The 24,515-nt window shown below is 42.5% G+C and overlaps 1 protein-coding gene across 7 annotated transcripts in view; it reads left to right on the plus strand.

Annotated features, from left to right (window-relative positions):
* The window catches only part of MITF (melanocyte inducing transcription factor), a 168,217-nt gene that overhangs the window by 40,719 nt on the left and 102,983 nt on the right, over positions 1-24,515 (plus strand). For 3 of the 7 annotated variants that reach the window (XM_078853551.1, XM_078853552.1, XM_073351090.2), the window contains exon 2: positions 267-500. The exons of 3 other annotated variants lie outside the window; for them this stretch is intronic. In XM_078853551.1, coding sequence (XP_078709677.1) covers positions 361-500 — 140 coding nt within the window. In that variant the 5' untranslated portion in view covers positions 267-360. Of the gene's footprint in view, positions 1-266; positions 501-20,660; positions 20,767-24,515 lie in introns of all 7 variants that reach the window. One more of the 7 variants, XM_073351085.2, reaches the window with a different exon arrangement.

Raw genomic sequence — 24,515 nt, forward strand, 5'->3', positions numbered from 1 at the left:
TGTTGACTAAAAACACTGGTATCACAGCATTACCAATACTGTGACTACCTAGCACAAACTAGCATCTTAAGCAGACCAGTTAGTTTGTGTGTATATGCTTTGTAAGCAACAACTCCGCATGTAACATTTTAAGTAATTATTGTCCGATCCCTCCTGAAAGACAAGAAAATGTTGTGGTCCATTGACATGCCCTGTTGATTGATCATGGTTATATTTTTTGTTCTTCGACCATTCCAAAATATTTTTTTAATGATTTTTCTTTTCAGAGTGCTTTACCAACGATGATCCAAATGGATGCTGTGAAGTTTAAGTACATATTGTAATCCATATGGTACAGATGGGGAGAAACCAGACAAGGGCATGTTAAATGATTTTTCCCAGGGCACTATGGGAGCAAGTATCCATGCAAGGAAAGTTTTCGGCTTTCAGTCCCAAGATCTGACTACTAGGTCATGCCTCCCTTTGGTCAGCGTTGTCTTGTGGAGCAAGAACTATGGCAGGTATAAGTACTGACTGGCTCCAAAGCTGCCAACAACTTATGTAGTATTTCTGTGCAGCTTTGTTTACATAAGCGTGTGCTTGCTTCTGCATTTGTACAAGCATAACATGGGTTATATGTGGCCAGACCATCCACTCTACAACCAAGTGTCCTAGTGTATATATACTACAGGAATATATGCCACTCGTGCTGAAAGAGAAACCAGTCTGTATGTATTGGGCAAAATACACACTAATGTAAGAGAGTATCTAGAATAAGTCCACTTATTTCAGCACAACTACTCCAAATTCTCTCTGGTGTAATTGAGAGCAGAATCGTACTTGTATTTAACCTGAAGTGCACTTGTGCATATTTGATATTTAGTTACTTGCTTCAGCATTGTTTTATTAGTATGTACGTATTAAAAAGGGTATAAAAGGCCTGAGCTGCATACAAGCTGGTAGTTGTATGTGACTTTTCACATAAAGATAATCTATTTTCATTTTAGTGAGTTTTACCTTGTTTTTGGGTAGGAACATTATAATAGGGATTATCTGTCAGTGACAGGTAGCAAAATACTAATGGATACGTGAATGTACTTCATCAGTCTTAGTTTGCTGGCATCAATTATAAAAACCAAAAGCCACTAGTAATAAAGTATTGCTTAAACTTTTCTCACCTTTAACACAAGATGGTTGTCATCACACATTTAAACACTCATATGCATTTCATATCTGTAATAAATGAGGTTTTTTTTTTACTTTTTGTTGATAAAGCCTAAAAGCAAACTTTAGTAAAATATATTGCAGCAATAAGACCCAAATTATGGCTTCTACCACGTAACTTAGCTGTTGCATCTCTGTGGGGGGAAAATGTGTAACTTCACTTTATACCATAAATGGGAGCAGCTGTGTCAGGAGAACTTATAAAGTTTCCTTGGTGGTGGTTTTCTAATAACATTTCAACTGCCTCAGTATGCTTCTGTCTGAACATGCATAGTGATTGATGAGAAAATTAAGGGTACTACAATCCATGTTTATTTTTATCATAGGTGAGTAATTGTTAGAAAGGGTGAGTGTAGTTTTCTTGGGAAGTACCTCATTATAAACTCTGTATCATTTAAGGGTGAACTGTTTTTGCTTAACTAGTTTCAGTTCGCATCTGGACCAGCAATAGAGGAAACATTGCAAAGACAAATAGAATTTGCACTATAAATAAGCTGGCAAATGTCTCAGCATCTTTTTTATAATGGTCTCTCGCTAAGAGTCTGAATTGTAAACCTCAACTAATAATGATTAACTCATCACTCAACAAGCCATTAAGTGCATGGCAATTTTTGTGTTCCAAACAGCACAAAGCAAAAAAAAAAAAAATTCTGAGCTTTGTATTTTCCAATCTGTTAATGCCATTTGAGTGTACAGCAGTATTTGCTCCAGTCCACTTCAGATGCTAGGTGAAACTCTCTACTGGTGTAGCTCCATTGTGATAAATCAACCTATGCCAGCCTACACCATGTGAAAACTTGTCCTGTTATTTTAGACTGAAAGCTCTTCATCATACAGATCATCTTGGCTGTCTGTAGAGCATGATGAACCATCGCTAGGTTTCCTAGGTGCTACAGCTGTACAAATACATAACGATGATAGTGGGCAAACTTTGACATGTCAAGTAGAACTTCAGATTTTAAGGTAATTGAAAACAGAAATCCTGTCCCCAACATGAATTCTACCGGGTACTGAGACTATTTGGCCAGTGGGCAAATTAAATGTCTATACTAATACAAGTAAATATACCCTAAAACCTTAGGGCTCCAAAGAGCATCACCAACTCTTAGGTGAGCATGTGCACGTGTCTTAACAGCCAAAGAGCCAGCATCGGTGTTGTGGGAGGAGGAGAGATGCAACAAAAACAAATAACCCCTGAAGAGAGTGACTCCTTCCCCAGTGCACTGGAATGGGAGTCTCCTGTGTCCACCTCACACACCGGTGTTCCAAGAAGCTCATCTTTTCCACCCCACAGTCCCATCTGTTGAGCCTGAGAGAAAAAACTCAAGCTCATTTAGCCCGTGTGCACTGGGGGATTTTAAGAGATGTGGCATCAAATTTTTTGTTAGCGTGTTTTTTGTTTTTTAAACCCATCCCATCCTTTCTCCTTTGTTCTTATTCTCTTTGTTCTTCAGTGGCTTCTTTCTTTCTGTCGCTATCTTTCTCTCAGTCTTTCACTTGTCAGCTCTCCTTAAGACCTGTTTCTGCCCGTTCTCACCTTCTATACATCTGGGAGCAAAGAATGTTGGCCATACTTATAGGATGGGGAACTCTATCCTGGGATGCAGTGACTCTGAAGACATTTGTTGGTCGTGGTGAACGATGAGCTGAACTTCACCTCACAGTGCAGCACTGTGACCAAAAAGGCTAATGCGATCCTTGGATGCATAAACAGGGGACTCTCCAGGAGTAGTAGTAGAGGCTGTTTTACCTCTATATTTGGCAGTGGTGTCCTCTTCAGGTGCTCACAGTTCAGAAGAAGGTTCAGAGAAGAGCCATGAGAAATGATTAAAGGATTGTCATATGTGGGCTTGGGAAGGAATTTTCCCCTGGGTCAAATTGGTAGAGACCCTAGGGTTTTTTCGCCTTTGTCTGCAGCATGGGTCGCTTACTGGTTTAAACTAGTTTTAAATGTACTAGAATTCTCTGCAACTTGTAGTCTTTAAACCATGATTTGAGGACTTCAGGAACTCAGCCAGGGGTTAAGGGTCTATTACTGAAGTAGGTGGGTGAGGTTCTGTGGCCTGCAATAGGTAGGAGGTCAGCCTAGATGATCATGCTGGTTGTTTCTGACCTTAAAATCTGAGTCTATGATTAGAAAACCGGCTTCATAGTGATAGATTCAAGGAGCACAATCTATTTAGCTTAACAAAGAGAAGGTTAAGGAGTAACTTGTTTAAAGTCTGTAAGTATCTATATGGGAAATAAATATTTAATAATCGGCTCTTCAGTCTGGCGCAGAAAGATATAACAGGGTTAAGTTGCTGGAAGTTGAAGCTTAGATGGATTCAGACTGGAAATAAGGCATACATTTTTAATGGTGAGAGTAAATAACCATCGGAACAATTTACCAAAGGTTGTGGTGGATTCTCCATTACTGATGACTTTTAAATCAAAATTGGATGGTTTTTTTTTCTGAAAAATCTGCCCCTGGAATATTTTGGGGGAAGTTCTCTGGCCTGTGATAACAGGAGGTCAGACTAGATCACAGTGGTCCCTTCTGGCCTTGGAATTGATGAATAACCTTCATCCCACCCCCATACAGATCACCCTTGAGCTGCTCTCCTCCTCTTCCCTGCTCCTTCCTCATGTTCTCATGGGGTTCATCCCTCTTCCTTCCCCTCATGCTTCTCTCTTCCTTCTGGAAATTGTCTACTTGCCCCCCCCACACACACACACTCTCCATACTCTGACACTTCCATTACCCTCCTCCATTTTACCCTTGTGTGATGCTGTATGATTGAATATGACCATTTCCAGTGACACCTTAATACCTCTCTTCCACCTCCTTCATGCTGCAGACCCCCCAACTCCCTTTCTCACTCTTTTATATGGTCCCCGCAAATTCCCTCAAGGTCTGTTCCTCCCTCTGGCACCTCATCTCTCCATCCCACTTTCCTCCTTCCCTGCTGTCTTCAGACTCGGCACCTCTCTCACACTCGCCCCCTCATACTGCAGGGGAGTGGCAGGTTCCTCTCATCCCCTGTGCCACTCCCCTCTTTCCTGCGGATGTCTCTCACCCATTTCTTTCTCCTCCTGCCACGCAGTATTGGAACTAGAGAAGAGGACTTCCCTTTGCTCAGTGCTGAGAGCCAGACCCTGCCATCTGTGGAGGCAGGAAAGTGACCCCTGTCCCCTCAATGTCTCTGTAGTAATGGGCCAGGGTGTAAGATATTTATTTTAATGCAACACCTATGCAAGCAACAAAACGCAGTGTTTACTTTGCCCCCGGGAGAGCATTAGGAGTGGGCCTGGCTTCTGTGCTGGTGGCTGTTCCTCAGCCCAAAGTGGGGGTGTGATCTGTTAGCTAGCAGGCAATGGGTATGGCTCAGCCCCAAGCCAGATAATGGATACATTGCACTTAGCAGCACACACTATGGACCCCACCGTATTTACCTGGAGTCCATTTGGAATCATTCAGTTGGTGACTTGCCCCAAATGTGCAGCCAACCCCACTATACACCTTTGCTTTTGCTGCCACTCACTGTGTGTCTCCATCAGGGGAGGGTAAGGACTCCAATCATAGTGACTCACTTTGACCGTGTTGCTATGATACAATAAAGGAAAATTTGCCAACTGAATTAGAAGCGGCAGCTTAACTACATGGAATTTTTCTTTCTCGTTAATAAAGGCTTCATTATTTTCCCTCTGAAGCAATAAGCATAACTAAGCAGAGTCTGTGTGGCTTCTAAGAGTTGGAGCTTTGTAATGTGTACTGAAAAACAGCCTATTAATGTTTCCATGGTTAAAATAACTGTTTAGATGAAAGCCTAATTGCTCTATAACAGCAAGGATTTTCTTGATTATACAGCCAGTGTAAAAAATCTTCTCTGGCACTGCTGACACTGCTTCATCTCTTGATGTGCTTCTGGAGCATGCATTTGAACATGACGCTCGACCTGGCCCACCAAAAAACTATTGCCAGTGCCACATTGGCGCTCTTTGTGGTACTTACTCTTAAATTTAATTAAAAGAAGCCATCAAGACTGGTAGGCTTAGAATGTGACCTGACTGTTTTTGTGTCTTGGTAAAGCTCGTAATTGTCGAGCGCCCTATCTCTCTCTAAGCCAAACAGTAAAGCAGCAAACCAGCGTACATGTGGAAACGGAAAGAAATGTCAGGAAGGAAAAAGATTGCACTTTAGAGCTTTCAAAGGATAAATAAATGATAAGGTTGCTAGGGGCATGATCCAAAGTGTGGGGAAAATACCTGGATATGATGCCCTGTTAAAGCTGAAGGGTAGTGAATGTGGACTTACAGTGGTCATGAAATCAGTTAGTGTGATAGTAGAAACAGGAAAATCTAATAAGGTAGCATTCGTTTGTAATGTAAACTCAGGTTGGTAGCATCTGATACGCTGAAGAAGCTGTTGAACTGCAATAATGCTTTAGTGCAATAGTAACAATTCTGACTTGAGTCGAATGATTTTGTTTTCAGGGTTTCCTTGTTTGTGACACCCTTAGCTGGTGCTCTGAATGCATGCTGTAATCTTTTGTTCTGATCTCACCTTGCTGGTGAGAAATATGTCTGTTTGCAGGCTAGACCTACAATGTACATGTCTACAGTGGGGTGATGATGCTTTGAGGTTGGCTAAGGTTTTCTTCCCCTTGTGGCACCCTCTGCCTATGCAGGCATATGAGAGTCTTTCCTGTAACCCATATTCATTGACATAATAACTTGACACCGTGAATCGTGTCAGATTGGCTCTACAAAGTTCTTAATGCATTTACCTGGTCCAATTAGAAGAACACAAATTAGGTCACTGGGAGTTTATCGTTAGCAAAATAGTGAGCCATTATTCCTGTTGTACTGTAAACGTGCTTTACTTCAACTTTTATTTTAATACTCATGAATGTCACAGACAATGGCTCTTGCTATCCCTTATTTAGCAGTTGCTGGAGGCACCTACAGTGTGCTACTTTCCTCCATATGAACAGAATTGCTTTTGGTCATGTGTGTTACAAACTTTGGTCAACACAAGTGGGATTGGCTAGGGTTACCATAAGTCTGTATTTTCCCGGACACGTCTAGCTTTTTGGTTCTTAAATTGCTGTCCGGGAGGAATTTTTAAATATCTAAAAATGTCCACTATTTTTCCCCAAAGAAGAGTTGATCATTCAAGAAAGAGCATGAATGTTGATCACTTGAGAGAGTGCCCGCTTTTCCCCCCTAGCTCCCAGTGCTTGCGCTGCAAAACAGCTGTTTCGTGCAACTGGGAGGGATGAGGGGGGTCAGGGGCGGGGATTTAGGGAAGGGGTCCAATGGGGCAGGGAGGAGGTGGGGGCGGGGCGGGGAAGGGGTGGAGTTGGGGTGGGGGAGCGTGAGCAAATAAACCCTTCCCCCCCACCCCTGTGGAATGTCCTGTTTTTTTGAATGTTCAAATATGGTAACCCTGCATTGGCGGGTGTATGGCTGACAAAGTTTTGTATATCACTCAGGAGTGTGCATACTTGGCTGCTTGCATTGGCGCTGCGTGTATTCAGCAGGAGTGCTTGTGTTGATGTAAAGCATGGTGCACCAGGGTGCCAAGCATCCTCATCTGGAGCCTGCAGAGCTCTGCACTACTCTCATGAACATTGCAAATACAAGATGCATGATTCTCCTATATTTACAGATGCTTAGGAAGTACCACAATAACTGGGATCTCTTTGAGGACTGAGGATTTCTTCAAAGATAGTTTGCGGAGGGACGTAATGAAGAACTATTCGAGTTTGTTGGTGGCATTCACAGAGCAGCTGTAGATGGTGGAGTGCCACTTCTGGGTTCAAGAACCGAACGTGGATTGGTGAGATCACACTAATGCAGGTTTGGGGTGACAAGCAGTGGCTGCAGAACTTTTGGATGCAAAAGGCCACATTCCTGGATCTCTGTGCCGAGCTCATCCCAGCCTTCGTGCGCAGGACAGCAGAATGAGAGCTACGTTAACTTTGGTGATTGCACTCAAGGAAGTGTGCAATGCCAGATTGCTATTCATCAGTTGGATATCATTTTGGAAAATCCACGGCGGAGGCCATTGTCATGCAAGTACGCAGACCATTGTCTCCTGCTACACAGCACTGTGATGCTTGGCAATATGTAGAAAATAGTGGATGGCTTAGCAGCAATGAAGCTCCCAAACCACAGTGGGACAATAAGTGCTCCCCGTGCTCTCCATGTCCCTAAGCCTCTGATTGCCAGATGCTGGGACTGGATGATGGGATGGATCACTCAAAATTGCCCTGTTCTGTTCATTTCCTCTGAAGCATCTGGCATCAGCCACTATTGGAAGACAGGATTCTGGTCTTAAATGGATCATTGGTCTGACCCAGTATGGTTATTGTTACGTTCCTATGGTGCACACATCCCAATTTAGGCACCAACCCGTCTTACCAGAGTAAATCAATAGAAAGGGCTACTTTTCTATGGTTATGCAAGCATTGATAGATCATTCGGTACGCTTCACCAGTGTTAATGGATGCTGATCAGGGAAGGTGCATGACACTTGCATCCTTAAGAACATAGGACTGCTCAGAAAGCTGCAAGTAGGGACATTCTTCCCCGACTGGCAGATTACCATTGGTGATATTGAAATACCAGTAGTGATTCTGGGGGACCCAGTCTGACCCTTGCTTATGGAGCTGAACGCTGGCTATCTCAACAGTACCAAGGAAAGATTCAGCTACCAGCTCAGCAGATGCAGAATGACTGTTGGAATGTGCTTTTGGTAGATTGAAGGGATGCTGGAGCTTGCTCACTAGATTGAGAAATTTTTCTCACTGAGATCCAATGGTTATAGCTGCCTGTTGTGTACTGCGTAATATCTGTGAGGCAAAGGGGGAAATGCTGCCAGTCGGGTGGAGGCAGCGGTGGAGCGGCTGTCTGCCAACTCTGAACAGCCAGACACAGGCTGTTACAGAAGCCCAACATGGAGCTAAGAGGTTGAGGGAGGCTTTGAAAAAGCACTTTAAAGGTCAGCCACAGTAGTGCTGTCAGCTGGAGTGTTCTCCTGGCCTGGAGATTTGGCTGCTGCTAAGAATTGTGTAGTTCTTGCTTTACACGTATATATCTAGCTGGGTGTTTACCTGAATCTATGAATTCTGTGGCGCTTGGTCTGCATTTACAAGAACTGCTTACTTCGTCTACCACTATGCATTCTGATAAAAACAGACGTACCACTGGATTTACAGCATAAGGGAAAGATATGTTTCAGAGCTCCCTTCCTTATTCACATATACATTCTCTAAATAAGAAATGCTTATTGCCACTTCAGCTTTGTAGCGCCTTGGCACAGCACTGTTCTCCAGCCCCAGCAATGATGAGCGTGGCCTGCCATGGATGAAGGAGGGAAAGAAATTTGTTACATAAAGCTGTAAAAAATTGTGTCCCTATTCTATGGGTATGAGTATAAGAAAATGGTACTGAAGGTTGGCACTGTTTTTTCTATAGGTGGTCGTGGTTTTAGCTAATATTTCACTCCTGAGGGTCACAGAGGCTTAGAGAACACAGCTGCTACTGGCTTCCTCAAATTGCCTGGGTCTGTATGCTACTAACTTGTTTACTCCAATGGTGAAAGCTGAGCTCATCTCAGAGTGGCATGGGAATGTGTCCTACCATGGAAGAAGAAATAAGGCAGCCATCCCTAGAAACCTTGGAGAGAATTGCAGAGTATGACCATGAAAGCTTCATCAAAATATTTCAGGAGGATAAAAAGGACATCCATATGCACTGTTCTGTAGGCCCCTCACTTCCTCCTCTATTCCAACAGGGGGGATGCAAAGCAGATACTTTTTTGCTCTGTTCGTTGTATGAATAAAACAATGTAAAGTCTATACCTGTTTGTCTTAACTTTGGGATGGGCCTGGCGCCATCTCTGAACTTAAATGTTGCAAGGAAAATGCATGCACACACTTAAGTTTCCTTCCCCTTTTATCAGACTCATCTGCACTAGCTTGGCAGAACTGGCTAGACTCTGGAGTCTCAAACAGGTCCTAACTCGTGGCATGGCTGGAGTCACCTGCCTCCTTTTTCCCCTCTCCCCCACCCCTCCCTTTTCCACCTCCTCCTTGCTGTTCACAGCAGGGGTCTCTGTCTTGGGCTCTGCCAAGTACGGCATGTAGTACATTGTAGAAGCACCAGGTCTCTGGTGCAGAACCAGATCTGTTATTGTGTTCCCTATCGCTGATGAAGTTCCTTTGCTTTCACAGAACACTGCTGCCAATTCCTGTCGTACCCCTTTGCCTGCATCCCCATGGAATCTCCTGGAAGATGCCTACCTTTCTACAGCTGGTCTGTAGCTTTGCTTGCATAACCTCTTCTTCCCACAGACTCAGGAGATCTAATACTTCCTGTCCACTACAGGCAGGAACGCATCTAATACCTCTCTATGTTCATGGAGACGGCGAGGTTGGTTTGGCAGTTGCACATGACAAAGGAGAGCTTGTAGGTGTGCAATCGGGAAAAGGCATTTAAGAAACACTCAGTTTGAAAGCAGGGTGGGGTTTAACTTCTGGTCTCTGACTCTAGGCAGTGCACTTTAAAAGTGTGACTAGAGCTGTCACTGCCGCAGGCGTTGGGGTGTTGTGTGACCGCTGCTGGAGGACAGTTAGAGTTGACACAGATCAAGGAGTGTCTACACGCCCACTGTGTTGACCTCGGTAGGTTGACCGTGACGCTATGCTGTTCAGGGAGATGGTTTTACTGCATCACTGTAATGGGGCGCTTGTGTTGGCCAGAGACGCGTTTTAGTGTAGACACATGCACAGATAGGTTGACGCAAGGAGATTTATGTTGACCTAACTTTGTAGTGTAGACCAGGCTTTTGTGATTGATAATCCTTTTAAACAATTATGGCACACGCAAGTAACAAGACTGCCAATGTCTTTGTGGGAAGGGGAAAGATGTTGGTGCCACTCCTTGGAAAACTTATCTTTTTTTAGAAAGTTGAAAAGATTTTTACCTCAGAATTATAAGTGTTGAAAATGGGGTGTTCCTGTTAAACAGGCCACCGCTTTCTTCGAGAGAAGGAAAATTGTGATCAAGGAAAAAATGAAGAGAAGGAAGTGGGGTAAAAGAGATCTGTGACAGAGTACTGGGGATCAATAGCTGAGCGAGCAGTCTGGTCACTTAAACACCAATTAATTCCTCACTTGGTGGACCTGATGTAGCTTAATTAGTGGATTAGAATGTGTTGGAGGACTAATGAGCAAATTGTCGCATTAACGCAGGAGCTATAAGAAAGAAGGGACAAGCAGGAAGTGCAGGGGAGAGAGAGGCTAGCTAGCAGAGCCAGAACCAGGAAGGATCTCTGGGTAGAGAGTTCTCTTCCTTCTTCTCCCTTTGGCAGAGAGCTGAGGAGAAAATGTGACTGTAAATATGATGGTGTATGGATCAGCAAGTGGTGAGAAGACCTTATATAAATAACCACCCCAGTGCAGTTTAACAACTGAAGGTTTCAGTCTGTGTAGACAGAGTAGAACAGGGGCAAGATGTCACCCTATCACTTCTGACCCATCTGCTCATTTCACAAATACCATTTTTTCTTCCTTACTTCTCTCTTATTCCACACTCTTCCCAGTTACCTTTCATCTCCTCTGTTTAAATCTTATACATGAAGCATCTCTGACCTCCATCCCCTTCTGGTGGGTGAAAATTTGTCTCCAGCTGGCACCCAGTAAAATGCTGGGGGAGCAGTAATGTTAACCAGGGCCACACAGTCAGATCCTTACTTTTACGTCCTCTTGTATGCCTGTACAGTGGAAGGGACACTGGCTTTTTTAGGCTTCATTCAACATAACTTGGCCCCCTCCCACACATGCAAGATGCACAATTCTCATCTATCTCGTAAGAATTTGGAGCTGAATTGAGCTTGTAGGAATTTGAATCTGTGGCTCCAGCATGTTGAAATCTGGAATTTTAGAGACGCTGACAGGGTGGGATATGGTTGCACCAAATCTTGACCTCCATTTTGTATTGTAATCTCCATTTTGTGCTAATGCTGAACACATCTAACCGTGCCCAAGGCAAGTTTGCTATGTTGTATTCCAGACAGTTACTCTTGCCAAGAAAGGAGCCTGATGCCTGGTTGGAGGTCTATCATGGAGCAATATAGGACCATCAACTAGGTCTCTCAACTGCTTGTCCAACTCCACGGAACAATGCATTTTCTACACAGGCGTGTTAGCATGGCTGGTAGATCTGCACCTTCTCAACTTGAGCACATGGCGAAAGGAGAGAGACTGTATTTAAGGGGACGGGATGCTTCTCTGAGTGGGGGAGGAGGGGCAGACCATTGCCACATAAAAGTAGAATGGCTAGGAGAGAGAAGGCAGGAGAGCCTTTGCTTAGCCTGAAATGCTGAGATGCCTCAGACACTCAGAAGGGGAAAGATCAGACGAGTGCTGTGTGTCTCTCAGGCCTTGTTGTTTCTCCAAAGATGAAGTAACCCTCCAGTGCTGCTTAATAGTAAAGAGACTAGTTAAGAAATTACTTTGCTAAATCTGTGGTTTCCAACTTTTCTGCGATGTTGTCCCTGAAGGGATTAGATTAAAAGTCCTAGGTTCAACTCTCTGCAGGAGTGTGTATAAGCAACTAGGGGTCTGGGGAGGTCTGAGGCTGTGGTTCCAGGGCCTGGGGTGGCTGGATTGCAGAGTCCCACATCCCAAGGAAGGGCTCAGAGAGAAGGTTGTAACCTGGACGTGTGCCTTACATACAAGTGCTGAGAATGGTGCCCAGACCCAGTGGACTTGGAAGCATGTGAATCCTCTTGCAACAGACTTGAGACCCTCCAGTTAGGGACTGGGCCTAGTTGTGACCGAGACCGCTAAGAAATTAGTCTACCTAATGCAAACACATACAAATTCTGTTGCGGGTTCTAGTGGTGGACCTATTGAAAGTCCACCATTATGTGGTATCTAAAGAAGGTAATTGGTACTTGAAGTGTCTCTCTCTCATGTTTTGAATTTATGGGTTCTGTTCCAGAGAGACACAAGAAAATGGAGTAATTATTGTGCTGGGTATAGAATGGGTGGAGTGGGGATGTAGCGGGACTTGATGGCTGCCATCTGTAACTCTTTTTGCTTGCTGATGTCTTCGTTAACAAGTTCAGCGAGAACTATCCGGTAGCAATTTTATGTGGCTCATATCATGAATGGAACTTTTCTCAAAATCATGAATGTCAATTTTATTCTAGCAAGAGTGAAACTAATTCTTCAACGACAGTTTCCTAAGCCATTAGCTGGGCTCGTTTTAAGAATGCTTTGAAATGTCACTCAGAATTTAATTATTTACGCTCTGAAAGACTGTGGTACCTCCCTTTTAATATTTCCTATTGATGGAAAGGACCATGAAACCAGCCAGGCTATGTTAGCTTGTTATTACGATCTTTCTGCTTATGTGCTTTATATTTTCTGGTAAGACTTAAAAATTAGTCAAAATAATTGATTGTAGTGTCATCACCGGCTCACGAGGTTTTGGTGCATCAAAGTGACTCTTCAAAAAAATAAATAAAAATGGAATGCTGCTGCAGTCACTCGTAGCTTGTATGCAGCTTGTAAACTTAGGGGCAGAAATGTTCAGTGCTTGGTCTCTGCCTGAAGATGAGTTCTTTTGGAACGGCTGAGCCATGTGAATGAAAGGACCATGTTTTGAACAGTTTTACAGGCAAAACTGCTCCATCTTGAAAGGTGTCTTTTGGCATGGAACTAGCCATCCTCGAGGAGCAATCGTTTCCTTCTTCTGCAGGGTGTTTAGCTTTGTTTTGACCTGAGATCTGAACCTTTGAAGATGGTGCAGTGATCATGCAGAAGAATTATGATGGCCTGTGGAGTCTTCAGTTACATGATGACATACTGTTTTTCCCACAGGCCTTATTCAGTGTTCAGGATTTTCCTGCCTTGGGGTGAATTAGGGTTGTGCAGTGAAGGAAACTTTTGTTTGTAAGGATCCCTGCCTCATTTGTTGCAGAAATTGAAAGGGGCTTAGTGAGCAAGGCAGGTGATTGCAGGAAGAGAGGGTAGTTTCATGGTTATGTCAGCTGAATGAAATGGATTCCCTCCCTGCCTCTGCCACAGAATTCCTTTGTGATGCTAGCTAAGTCACTTAAGGCAGACTTTTCACAGGTGGTCACTAGTTGTGTGTTCCTTTCTTTCTAGGGGCCTGATTTGGTTCTCTAGGGTCTGATTTGCAGCAGTGCTGGGTGTTTACAATTGCAGCTGAAGTTGGTGGGAGCTGTGCTTGAACATATAAAGTGCTATAAACTGTGTACTGTGAAAAATCAGGTCAAAGGTGGCTCAAAATTGGCACCCCAAATTAGTGAATACTCTTGACCTTTAAGCTTGCTTTGCCTAAAATTCCATTTGTAAAATGGAGATACTTCCGCTCACTCATCTCACAGGAGTATTGTGAGACTAGATTCATTAATTTTTGTGAAGCACTCTGACACCATAGCGATGAGCACCATAGAAAATCCTATGAGGAAATTAATAGTTCTGTCTTCAGAGCATGGTTTGAATAGCGTGCAGTAAGTAAGGCCTGGGGCCACTCATTGAGCAATGAGAGGACAGAATACTGAATAGATGTTAATTCAGTGAGTGGTGTCCATTCGGTGCACATAATGAGACAGGCGCCCTGTGGGGAAGAAAATATCATGTAATTAAAGATTGTATCATACTGCATATGTGCAATGGGGATAAATTAAGGTTGCCCAGGCAATTGTCATTCTTACATTTCTTAACTTTTGTGAGCTGAAGTTTGCAACTGTAATGTTCTTTTAATGTAGTTTTTTGTGTAATTTCCTAGTTTAAAAAAAAAAAACGCACTGAAAAAATAGATACCACTGTCTGGCATCTTATGACGCCCTTAGTAGGATGGTACCTTTTAGATCCAAAACTCAGACTTCTTCTGCTTGAGCTACTGAAGTAACTGATAGAGGATGACAACCTACTATTGCTGTGTGGACTAGCACTAGAGGGGAATGAGACACTGTTCCTGTGAGTCTTCTGTCACAAGTCTGTGCTCTACTGCACCACAGTCTCCTTGTCCCAGTCCCATTGTCTTCACCTAATTAGTCTGTCTCTACTCATCAGTCTCCTTGTCCAGTGAGTCCTAATCTCACCCCACCAGGTTCCCAGTCTCCCTCACTCTACTGTATCCTGTGGCCCCTTATCTCCAGACAGCTTGCCCAGCCAGTCCCAGGTCTCTCCCCAATTCCTTGGTCTCTTTCCCCCACCCTCACCCATGTTCCTTGTTACCACTGGCTCAGTCCCAATCTCCTATCCTGGGCTTCTCATCCCATCTCCATGTCCTCATCTTTCCCCAGTTCCTTGTCTTCAGTCTTTTCCCAGCCAGCTTCATTCTACCCCACACTTGAGCTCCTTGTCAGATATTTCCTCTCTTCCACACCTTTTCCCTGTTCCTCTGGTTCACAGTCTCCTGATTCACCTCTCTGCCAGCCGCCAGTCTCTGCCCCTGTGTGCCCCACTCCCCCAACCTTGTTCCATCCTAATCCTCCTCTGCAATGCTGTAGGTCTGGCTCTTGTCCCCTCTGCATTTGAATCGGGCTGCTTCCTTCTCCATGCAACCTGTTTGCCAGCAATAGGGACACTGAAAGCACAAGTAAGATGGGCTTCCTGCTGTCAGTTCCAGTGCCTGGTCTGGAGCAGCCAGCTTCACCCTGGAGCTCTGGACTCGAGGGGACATGCTCAGTTTTTCTATGGGGATGGTACATGCACAGCTTGGTCAACCTCAGGAACTGTAAGAGGCTCAGGCATGGTTGGTGAGGATGGAATCTTGGGAGATTTTAGCTGTTAAGTTCTAGCAAGTCTCTACTGCGCATTTTCATAGGCTTATAACTTGGGTGGATTTTCACAAGGATGCCAAAAGGCCCAGCCCTGACACAAAGGCCACCTCTGCCCATTTGCAATTCCCTCCTCCACAGCATAGGGGCGCTAAAGGTTTCCAAAGAAAAGATGGCTAGAGAATTGAAAGATACATTGTCTTGCACTAATCTTATTCTCAGAAATGACTGAAATGTTGACTGAAACTTTCCAAAAAAAAAAAAAAAATCAGCTGGAGGCAGACCCTTGGCATGGAAACTATTCAGCTCAAACGGTTAATGTCTGGCAAAAGTATAAGCAACTGAAAGCAGGGTCTTATAGTGGAAACTGTTGGGCAGCCTTAATAACAGGTCTGGCAACTAAAGGATAACTAAAGACTGCAGCATACAAGCAAGCAAAGTGAACATTGCCAATAGTTAAACATGTATTTCCAAACTTTTTGGAGTGCTAAACTGCCATGTCTAGTCTATTAATTTTGTTGGTGGGTCTCTAGGTTGCTGTTGTATACATGCAATACCACTAAAACAGCAGGAGATCAATAGTTATCTTTTTCTTTGGCTTATACTTTATTTGATGGTGTGGTGAGCAGCATCCAATGAGATGGTGAGTGCTCTTTTCAGAAGTGTTGCAAAGACTCGCTGTCAAGATGGATATATTGCAGGAGTTCATATTTTGAGTGACATTGCCACATGGACTGTACACTCAAGTGGCTGTGACTACTGGCTGGGTAATCACATAACTAAAGACTGAGTCACCTTTGGGATTCTGTGTGTGTGTGTGTGAGTTCATTTTTTCTTCTTTTTAGTTTCCACGTGAGACCCACTGAACTACTATTAAAATATTGCTTGTTCTTTTAATGTAATAAAACAGTTCAATGACACTTGTCAGACGAAAGCCTATTGAGAAGTGCTCACCTTGTGTTGTCCTCAGATTGTTCAGTCATTCTTCTGCTGACACATACTAGTCAAGCCTACTCTTGAACCTAAATATGTAATTTAATACACACATGAAAAGAACATGCTGGAGAATGAAATGGTTTGTTTGTTTCAAAATGCTAAAGGATACACAAGGCAAGAATATCCAAGTTAGAGTCATCAACAAAAATAAACATGACATTACCTTAGATGTGCTTGCAGTTCTGGCTCTTGTACGTCAGATCTTGTAAGCCAGATGATTAAAGCATAGACTTGCTAAGGGTATCAATAGATTACTTTAATGTTACTAAGGAAGTTTAAGAACTCAGCTTTATGCTGCTTCACTGGTTAAGTCTAGTCTTATTCAGAGTCCAAGCATTTCTCTTTGCTGGGGACCTTATTTTTGTCTTTGCATCTTTTCTTTTCCGCCCTTAAAGCTGCCATAGAACAGGAAGACACTCCTATTCTTGTGTCCACATATGGAAAACCAAATACACACGTGATCTGTTAGCACAAGTACACTCAATTAGTACCCTAAGTAGCAATATCAGAATTGCAGGGGGAGTAGGTAGTGACACCTGTATTTAGGTCACCTAACAGTTTCCACTGTAAAAGGTTTTTGAGACGTCCTAATGCCTCCATTGTCTGTAGAAGGCCTTTGAAATTTAGCAGGGTCAAAGCCCTGAGGCTAGAGATGCCTTTAATTTGTCCCAGGAAATTCCAATCAGGATTTGCTGAGTTATAAACCGTTGAAAATCATCATTTCCCTTCTCCTGCTTGCATTCCTCAGGAAAGTGTTGACAACTTGCCAAAACATTAACTGACCAGAGGTAATGTATGCAGGGGGGAGGGGAGGCACACTGGGTCACATGCCCATGGCCCGAGTTGCTGCTTGGCTTGTACTGCGCATGCTCACGTGGACAGCATGCTGCCCTAGTAGGATTGCCAAGCCTCCAGGATTGTCCTGGAGTCTTCAGGAATTCAAGATTAACATTCAATTAAATATTGTGTCGTGTGATGAAACCTCCAGGAGCACATCCAACCAGAATTGGCAACCCTATGTCCTAGTACAAGCTGGTTGTTACTGGAGCAGCTACGTCAGAGATTGGTGAGTGAGGGGAGGGGCAGGTAAATCTAGGCTGCTGGAGCCCCCCAAAAAGGAAAAATGTAAAAACCCAAGTCTCATGATGTGCAGCAGTCACTTATACAGATTTTCTGTGTATGGACATGAACTACATTGAAAGAACATTTAAACTGGAAAGTTAAATACTTGGAAAAAATTTTAAAATGCCCAATTTAAGGTTACCCATGAAACCTTAATTCTAACCCCTTGTACATTTATAACACAGGCTTTAATTACATGATGACATTTTTTCCCCCTGGACTCCTGGCTCATTCAGTGCACCGTGCGGATGCAGAAGGTGTCAGAATTAAGGTTATATAGGCACCTGTGCATCTGGCATATCCTAACTGGAGTTCTTGACTTTGCAAATTAAATAGTGTGCTTTTAACAGATTTTTGTGTATAAAGAAAAAATGTATTACATACAAACTTCGAAAAAATTGTGTATACATAGGCTATATCTTGGATGGGAGATTTGTGTCTGGACCCACACCTACTAGGATGCTTCAGCTCTCATTTTTATTGAAATAAATGGTTCAGATTTATTGGTCAGCATTACCTTCCCCTCTAAAACTGGGCGTTCTTTTTCTGCCTTCTTGAGAATAGGCCCAAGTTTGGATCTGTATTTTGCTGCAAGTACCTTTGTTGTGAAACAAATACCTTCACAAGTTTTGAGAAGCTGAAAATGACTTAGTAGTGATGTATAGTATTTAATTTAATTTTAACTTCTGCATTTGAACATGTACTGACTATATCTCTCTAGATATACTGAAATATGGAGCCATATGTGCAAATTTGCATCTGTTTCTAGTTTGTGATCAGTTTCTAGAAGAAATATTTGAGAATGTACTTGTGAGGAAATACGAGGAATTGATCGCATTCTCTCCAGTCCCATGTTTCTTAACTAAGAAAAGTAATTCTATATAAGTCAGTCTCCTGAATTGCTTTGTTTTGCAGAAATGGCTGTTGCTAGCAGTCTCTCTTCCATGTTTACTCCTAGCTATATGAAGAAACATCTGGCATATCTGGTCATGTGTCTAAAGGAGTTCTGGAAAAGCCCCTGCAGCACTTGCAGCATATTCTTAGACTACTGAAAATACTCATCCAGTGTCACATTTTTGTTTCCTTGTTTCTTTCTGCGCACGGGATAGCAAGCAACACCTTCTGTGAATAGTCATTTATCTTCTGCAATAGGTTTTTAAGGTGAATTTAAAGTCATGAAAGATGGCAGACTGATTATTGAGAAGACCATAAACCCTCCTTTTGACCCTAGAATAGGTACAGAATGGACAGCAGCAATGTAAGACTATCCTGAATATCTTGCCGGTGCTGATGGGATGCTATTTCCAGGGAAACCTTGTGATAACTAGCTGCAAGGCAGATGGGTATGGAAAAGTCATTAATGTTGTTCTGGTGACCTGTGTTCTTACCTACGTTGTCCCAAGCTTTCCTTTGTTCCTCAATTGATTTCAGTGCAGTTGAATATAGGTAATTCATAATAAAAGGGGTGGGACCATCTCATTACCTGATATTGCTGTGTGATACCTCTTCATAAGGAAGCTCTGTCACCTCATGTGTATATTCCAAATATCATTCCTAGTTGGTGGGGTAGAGGTGAGAAAACTAACCGGCCTAACTGAACTGTTGAGCCTTGGATACTGTTTTAGGAAGTGGGCATATCTTAATGGATTACAATTATTGTACTGCAGAAGCAAGGTGAGTGAAGTCAGGTGTAGTTTGGCTGAGGCTCTTCCAAAAAAAACTCCTGCAACAAGTGACAATTGAGGGCTGAATGGTCTTTGAGAGCTCCTGTGCTAAGGACAAAACTTCCAGCAAGGACCTCAGGAACTCGCAGGGTTTGTGAATGGGGATTTGTTCTGATGATGGCCACTCTGGTCGTGGGTTTACCTTCCCAGATTCCAGGCCCCCTCATCTCTGGTGAAAGGTTTGTTTTGTTTCCTACGTTTGCTATAGGTTTTCCAGATCATTGAATGCACTCTTGATGAAACGAAAGATACACCTTGTCAAATGAGGCCTACATGAGTAATTCAATATGGGAGAGGCTTATTTCATTTCTAATTTCTAATTAATTAATCTAATTTCTTATAAAATGGGATTTGAGAGGTAACTAGATCTGCGGGCTGAAAACAGGATGTTTGTGCTAAGAGAAGTAAATGTCAGTAAACTAAAAGACAGAATGTCTGAGCTAGCTAAGATAAGAGGGGAAACACCCAGAAAACCATTTACTAAGAACAAAATAACAGTGGACAAGAAAAGTCGGGAATGTAAACGTGAGGTAAAGTGTAAAGTCAGACATGGAGAGTGCATGGACTGAGTGTGCTGTACAGGGACTGGTTTCTGCAAAATAACCAAGCCAATCCCAAAACATGTAATCCAATATATAGTGAACGTAACATGATGTGTAGACTTATATAAAGGAAGGAGGTCATCTAGTCCAACCCCCTGCTCAAAGCAGGACCAATCCCCAACTAAATCATCCCAGCCAGGGCTTTGTCAAGGCTGACCTTAAAAAGGATGGTGTGACGAAGTGGGGCTGTTCTTAATGGTTCCTCTGAATAGTGTGGGGGTGCCTCAGTGTCCCCTAGGCAGTTCTTAAGAATCTAGGGGGTGGGATAAGGGTGTATGATCATTGCAGAGCCCTAGAGGGCAGGTGTGTGCAGGGGTCTGGACACAGAGAATGGCCAACACCCTGTTTCCTGGCAACTGATGGCCTGGGCCCATCCCCCCTGCAAGGTGAGAGCTAAAGGGTTGGAGAACAAAGGAATCAGGTGACCTCCTGGCCCGGGAAAGGAACAAAGCCCAGAGGAGGAGGGGCTGGAGGGAGTTTCAGTTTGGGGCTGTCTGGGACATTGAGTGAAGGGCAGACGTGGTTGTCTGGCTCACTGCCCCCCAAAATGGACCTAGCTGAGGGGTCCTGTTCTCTGCACCTACAAGCTCTGTTTTAGACCATGTTCCTGTCATCTAATAAACCTCTGTTTTACTGGCCGGCTGAGAGTCCCGTCTGACTGCAGAGTTGGGGGGCAGGACCCTCTGGCTTCCCCAGGAGCCCCGCCTGAGCGGACTCACTGGCGGAAGGATATTCTATGATTCTAAGGGGTTTCTGTGTAACTTTGGATCTGTGATGTACGCTGCATCCATCCCATGCGTTTGGGTGTTATCAACTCAGCATAGCTTTGCGGTATGCCAAATAAAGATCACGGAGCGACAGTCTGGAGTTGAACTGAGTTCTTGGGAAGCTGAGTGGAAAGAGGCCTTGAAGGAAATCCTGACGTACCTGACATAAGGTGTAGAGAATTCTGGATGTGCTGTGCATTTAGTTTCTGTGAGGCAGGTCTTTACCTGTGGTTGTGGACTGCGGGGTGTGGTTGTTTTTGTTTTGGGGTTTTTTTTTTTTTTGTATGAAAGAGAAATTATATCCTATTTGTTAGTGATGCAGACTGGGAAAAAGAGGTTCGGAACCAATATATTTTATTGTTTTGTTTAATGATAAATAACCACAAATATGCTGTGCCATGCAGGGTGTTCTTAAATTGGAATTACTTGTCACCAGCAGAGTCTTCTTGCAAAAGAGGTGTCCCATTCTGCTTTTTCCAACTACTTCATTTCCTTGAAACTGGTAAACAATTTTGTGGTTGAGCACTGTTCCAACATAACAGGTAGGCACAATTCCCTCTTTTTAACTAGTATGCTACAGAACTAGTGTATTTGAGAAGGAAGGGCTGGATTCCTGTCCAGGTACTTTGGAAACTCACTTTTGCTTAAAAGAACTTTTCAGTTACTTACCAGACCTCTAGAGCTAGGTTGGGTTTGATAATTTGTAAATAAAATGTTTATAATGAAGGTTTCTCCCTTGAGCAATGTTCTGCACTAGGTATGCTTGTGACTTGGACAAAATGTGCCTATAGGCCAACTGTTTTATTCTGGCTACCTTGACGAAATATGGGTTTTGATGGTTTTTAGCTATGTAGAGATTTGATACAAGGCTTTAACATAGTTGACAGAGTTCCGCTAATAGGTTTTGAATAGTGGTAAAGAAGGCCAGACCCGTGAGTCTCTAAAAATGATTAATACTTCTAGAGACAAGCTTAATTACAGGGAGTAAATAAGAATATTTAGCATGATGCCTGAAGGTTGGGCCATGTGAGTGACTGCCTGTCATATGCATATAATATTTGGTATCTATGTGGCTCTAAGTATACATACATTGTTGACTTGCTGCTAATCAACATTATCTCTTTACAGCTAAAGGCTCTCATTGCTCATCTCATTTATGAGTAGCTGAAGCCTTTTTACATTTGGATTTATGAAATGTTTCTCTCCTGTGCTTTGGGTGAATGTACAAATACCTCAATACAGAATCACATAAATCTAGACTGAACAGACATCCAAAACCAAACTTTCTCCAGTAGCATGACCCATTGTACCCAATCACTTCCCCTCTTGCCCAATTCTCATCTCCTTTGCAAAAATATAAGGGGACTGTGTAGTCCCTGCGCTATGGCCTGAAGGTCAACAATACTTTAGGATCTGACAGGCCAAGTGGAGAATCACGATCCAGAGCGGAGGATCATTAGGTTCTGATTTTATCAGAGCACTTTTTTCTGGTTCCCCAGGTGGTGGTCTTATAACTAGGGAAAACTTGCTTGCAATCTCAGCAAATTTGATAAATCTTGGCACAGAAGAAAAATTAATTTGGCCTGTTCCCAGGAGCTGAGTTTAGGTAATATGGTTTATGCTTGAGAGTCGTTAGTGATCAATCACTGCAGAGTGTTTGCTTCACTTCCAAGCTCTAGTGTATAGTCTGGTAACTCTGGATGCCATGAAAAATGGAGCCGCTGCTGTAGAGCCTGGAAAATACAGGGCACGTGCAACTGAGACCATACTTGGATATGTACATGTACAGTAAGGTTGTGTAGATTGTGTCCTTTTTAACTATTTATATGCTATGCAGTTTTCCACATTCCTGCTGTTGGAGTTTTGTCACTGAATATTTTCCAGGACCAATTTTTTCCAGTAACACTTTTTTGGTTGTTTTTTTCATTTCATTTTTTTTTAATTGAAGTGGAGTCAAAAATAGGAGCAGTTTATTCTCCAAAGAGGGAAACAGATTTCCACAAGCTATGAAAATTGAAGATTGGTTTTTCAACCCCAAAGATAGCACTTAAAGGCCTAATAAACCACACTTATGTGTGTGTTTGTTTAGTATAGTGGATGTCCTAGCTATATGCTGCATTTGGATTTTGGATACATCAGAATAAACTAGCTAAAAATAATGGTGACAGTGCTGGAATTTTCACTGTGTGTTTTTTGTCAGGCTTGAATCATAAATTCTGAAGAAGAGCTAATGAGATTTTTTTCTCAACCTTAAAATCAAATTGGTGGAATTGGTGTACTAACAGATTGCAGATCACAGTCTGAGACTTGGCAAAGCAGGCTACAAGCTCTACACCTTACTCATTTTGTAATATTTATTTGTTGGACCATTTCCTGTGACATTTTCTACATTGGTTGAAGTTAATTACTTTCAAAATTAAATACTCCAAACTGTGTAGCCGTAACAGTTGTTACAACAACAGTTGACAAAATCTTTACTAAAAGAAAAGGAGTATTTGTGGCACCTTAGAGACTAACCAATTTATTTGAGCATAAGCTTTCGTGAGCTACAGCTCACTTCATCCGACGAAGTGAGCTGTAGCTCACGAAAGCTTATGCTCAAATAAATTGTTAGTCTCTAAGGTGCCACAAGTACTCCTTTTCTTCTTGCGAATACAGACTAACATGGCTGTTACTCTAAAATCTTTACTGTTTTTCAAACTGCAAAAGTTTTTCCAGTGTGTAAATATTATCCACTAATGCATGGTTCTCGGTTACTTCATCTACATATCCGTTTGTGGCTGACTGTTTGGAGGAGTGTGATTGTGGCTAAGCAGATAGCTATTGCAATAAAACCTGCGTGTTCAGTGTTGCCCTCCATTGGATGAAATTTTGGTTCCAGTGAGGTCAGTGGTAAAACTCCCATTGATTTCATTGTGGCTAAGATTTCACGCTGGTTTTGAAAAAGCTCCATGGAGTTGTTGCTCCTAAACTCCTCTCTGACCTTCTACCACCTACTCACCCTTATATACGCTTCCTCCCAGTTTGTCTCCTGTCCATTTACTCTGTATGGGCTGCTCTTGTACTTATGCTGCCCCATATATGAAATTACCTATGAGTCACTATATTTCTTTAAAAATCTTGCACTGTCACCCGCCTACATCTGAATCTGATGCCCCAGTCCCTTGATTGTAACTAGTCTCTGAGCATATTTACCAGCCTTTTAACTCTTGAATATGTTTCAGGTTTCTCTTTTTAATTCACTTGATCTTCATCTATTGTCTTTTATTTTTTTCCTTTCTGCCTCCGACCGTCTCCATAGTCAGCTCTGTAAAGATCCCCTCTCTGCTTTACGTTGCCACTTTGTAAAATGTTTTCAATAGAGCTGGTCAAAAAAATGTTCAACAGAACGACCTTCAGTGCAGGTTAGTAAATATCCACAATGTTTCATGGGAACATGTTGATTTTTGGCTGCTTTTGACTGAAAAGACAGAATATTTTGGTTAGATTTTTATATAAAAATATTTATAATCAATACAAAAGTCGATTTCAAATGAATTGAAACAAACGGCTGTTAGTCCTGAACGAAAACTTTTTGGAATTTTCACTTTGCAGGAAATTTCTACATTTCAGCTTTTTGTTCTGATTGGCAACAAACAAAAACAGGAAATGTTGGAATTTCCTTCCAGTTCCTGACCAGCTCTGACTTTCACATACTTTGTATGGAAGGCTGGAGCTTTTTTTCCCCTTTTTCTTTTTCTTTTTTTAAGGTGTTTTTTCAGAAACACTCTTCAGTTGTTTCCTAATTTTAAATTAGGAAGCATATAAACAAAAGATTGTTTATATGCTCTGAATGTCAGTTCAGATCTCCTGATGTCTTGTTTTCTAAAACACTGAGGAAATATATGGAAAGGCACTAGATACGTTAAGAGAATGATGATGGAATGTGGAAACCATCACCTATGGATCAAGATGTTCACATTTAGCCTAGTGATCAACAGCCGTTCCAATCAGACAGGTGTCTAGGCTTTGTGGAATGAGTTCAGTATGTAGTGAGCAAACAGACTGGTTGAATCTCTGAGAACAACATCCTTAGGAAGAGGAATGTGTGTAATTTTATTCGGAATATTGTCATTATTCTCTGTGGTGATTTCTGTCCATTATTCTGTTCATTTAACAAGTTTTTAGATTAAATCTGACTGGTCAATGGTAGTATGTTCCTCTTTCCTTTTTTACATTTTATGTTGAGTTGTGATGATTCTGTTGTTATTCATATTGTTGGCTGTTCCCTTTTTTTTAAGATGTAAATCTT

The sequence above is a fragment of the Lepidochelys kempii genome, chromosome 7, assembly GCF_965140285.1.
Source record: "Lepidochelys kempii isolate rLepKem1 chromosome 7, rLepKem1.hap1, whole genome shotgun sequence".
Lineage (NCBI taxonomy): Eukaryota > Metazoa > Chordata > Testudines > Cheloniidae > Lepidochelys > Lepidochelys kempii.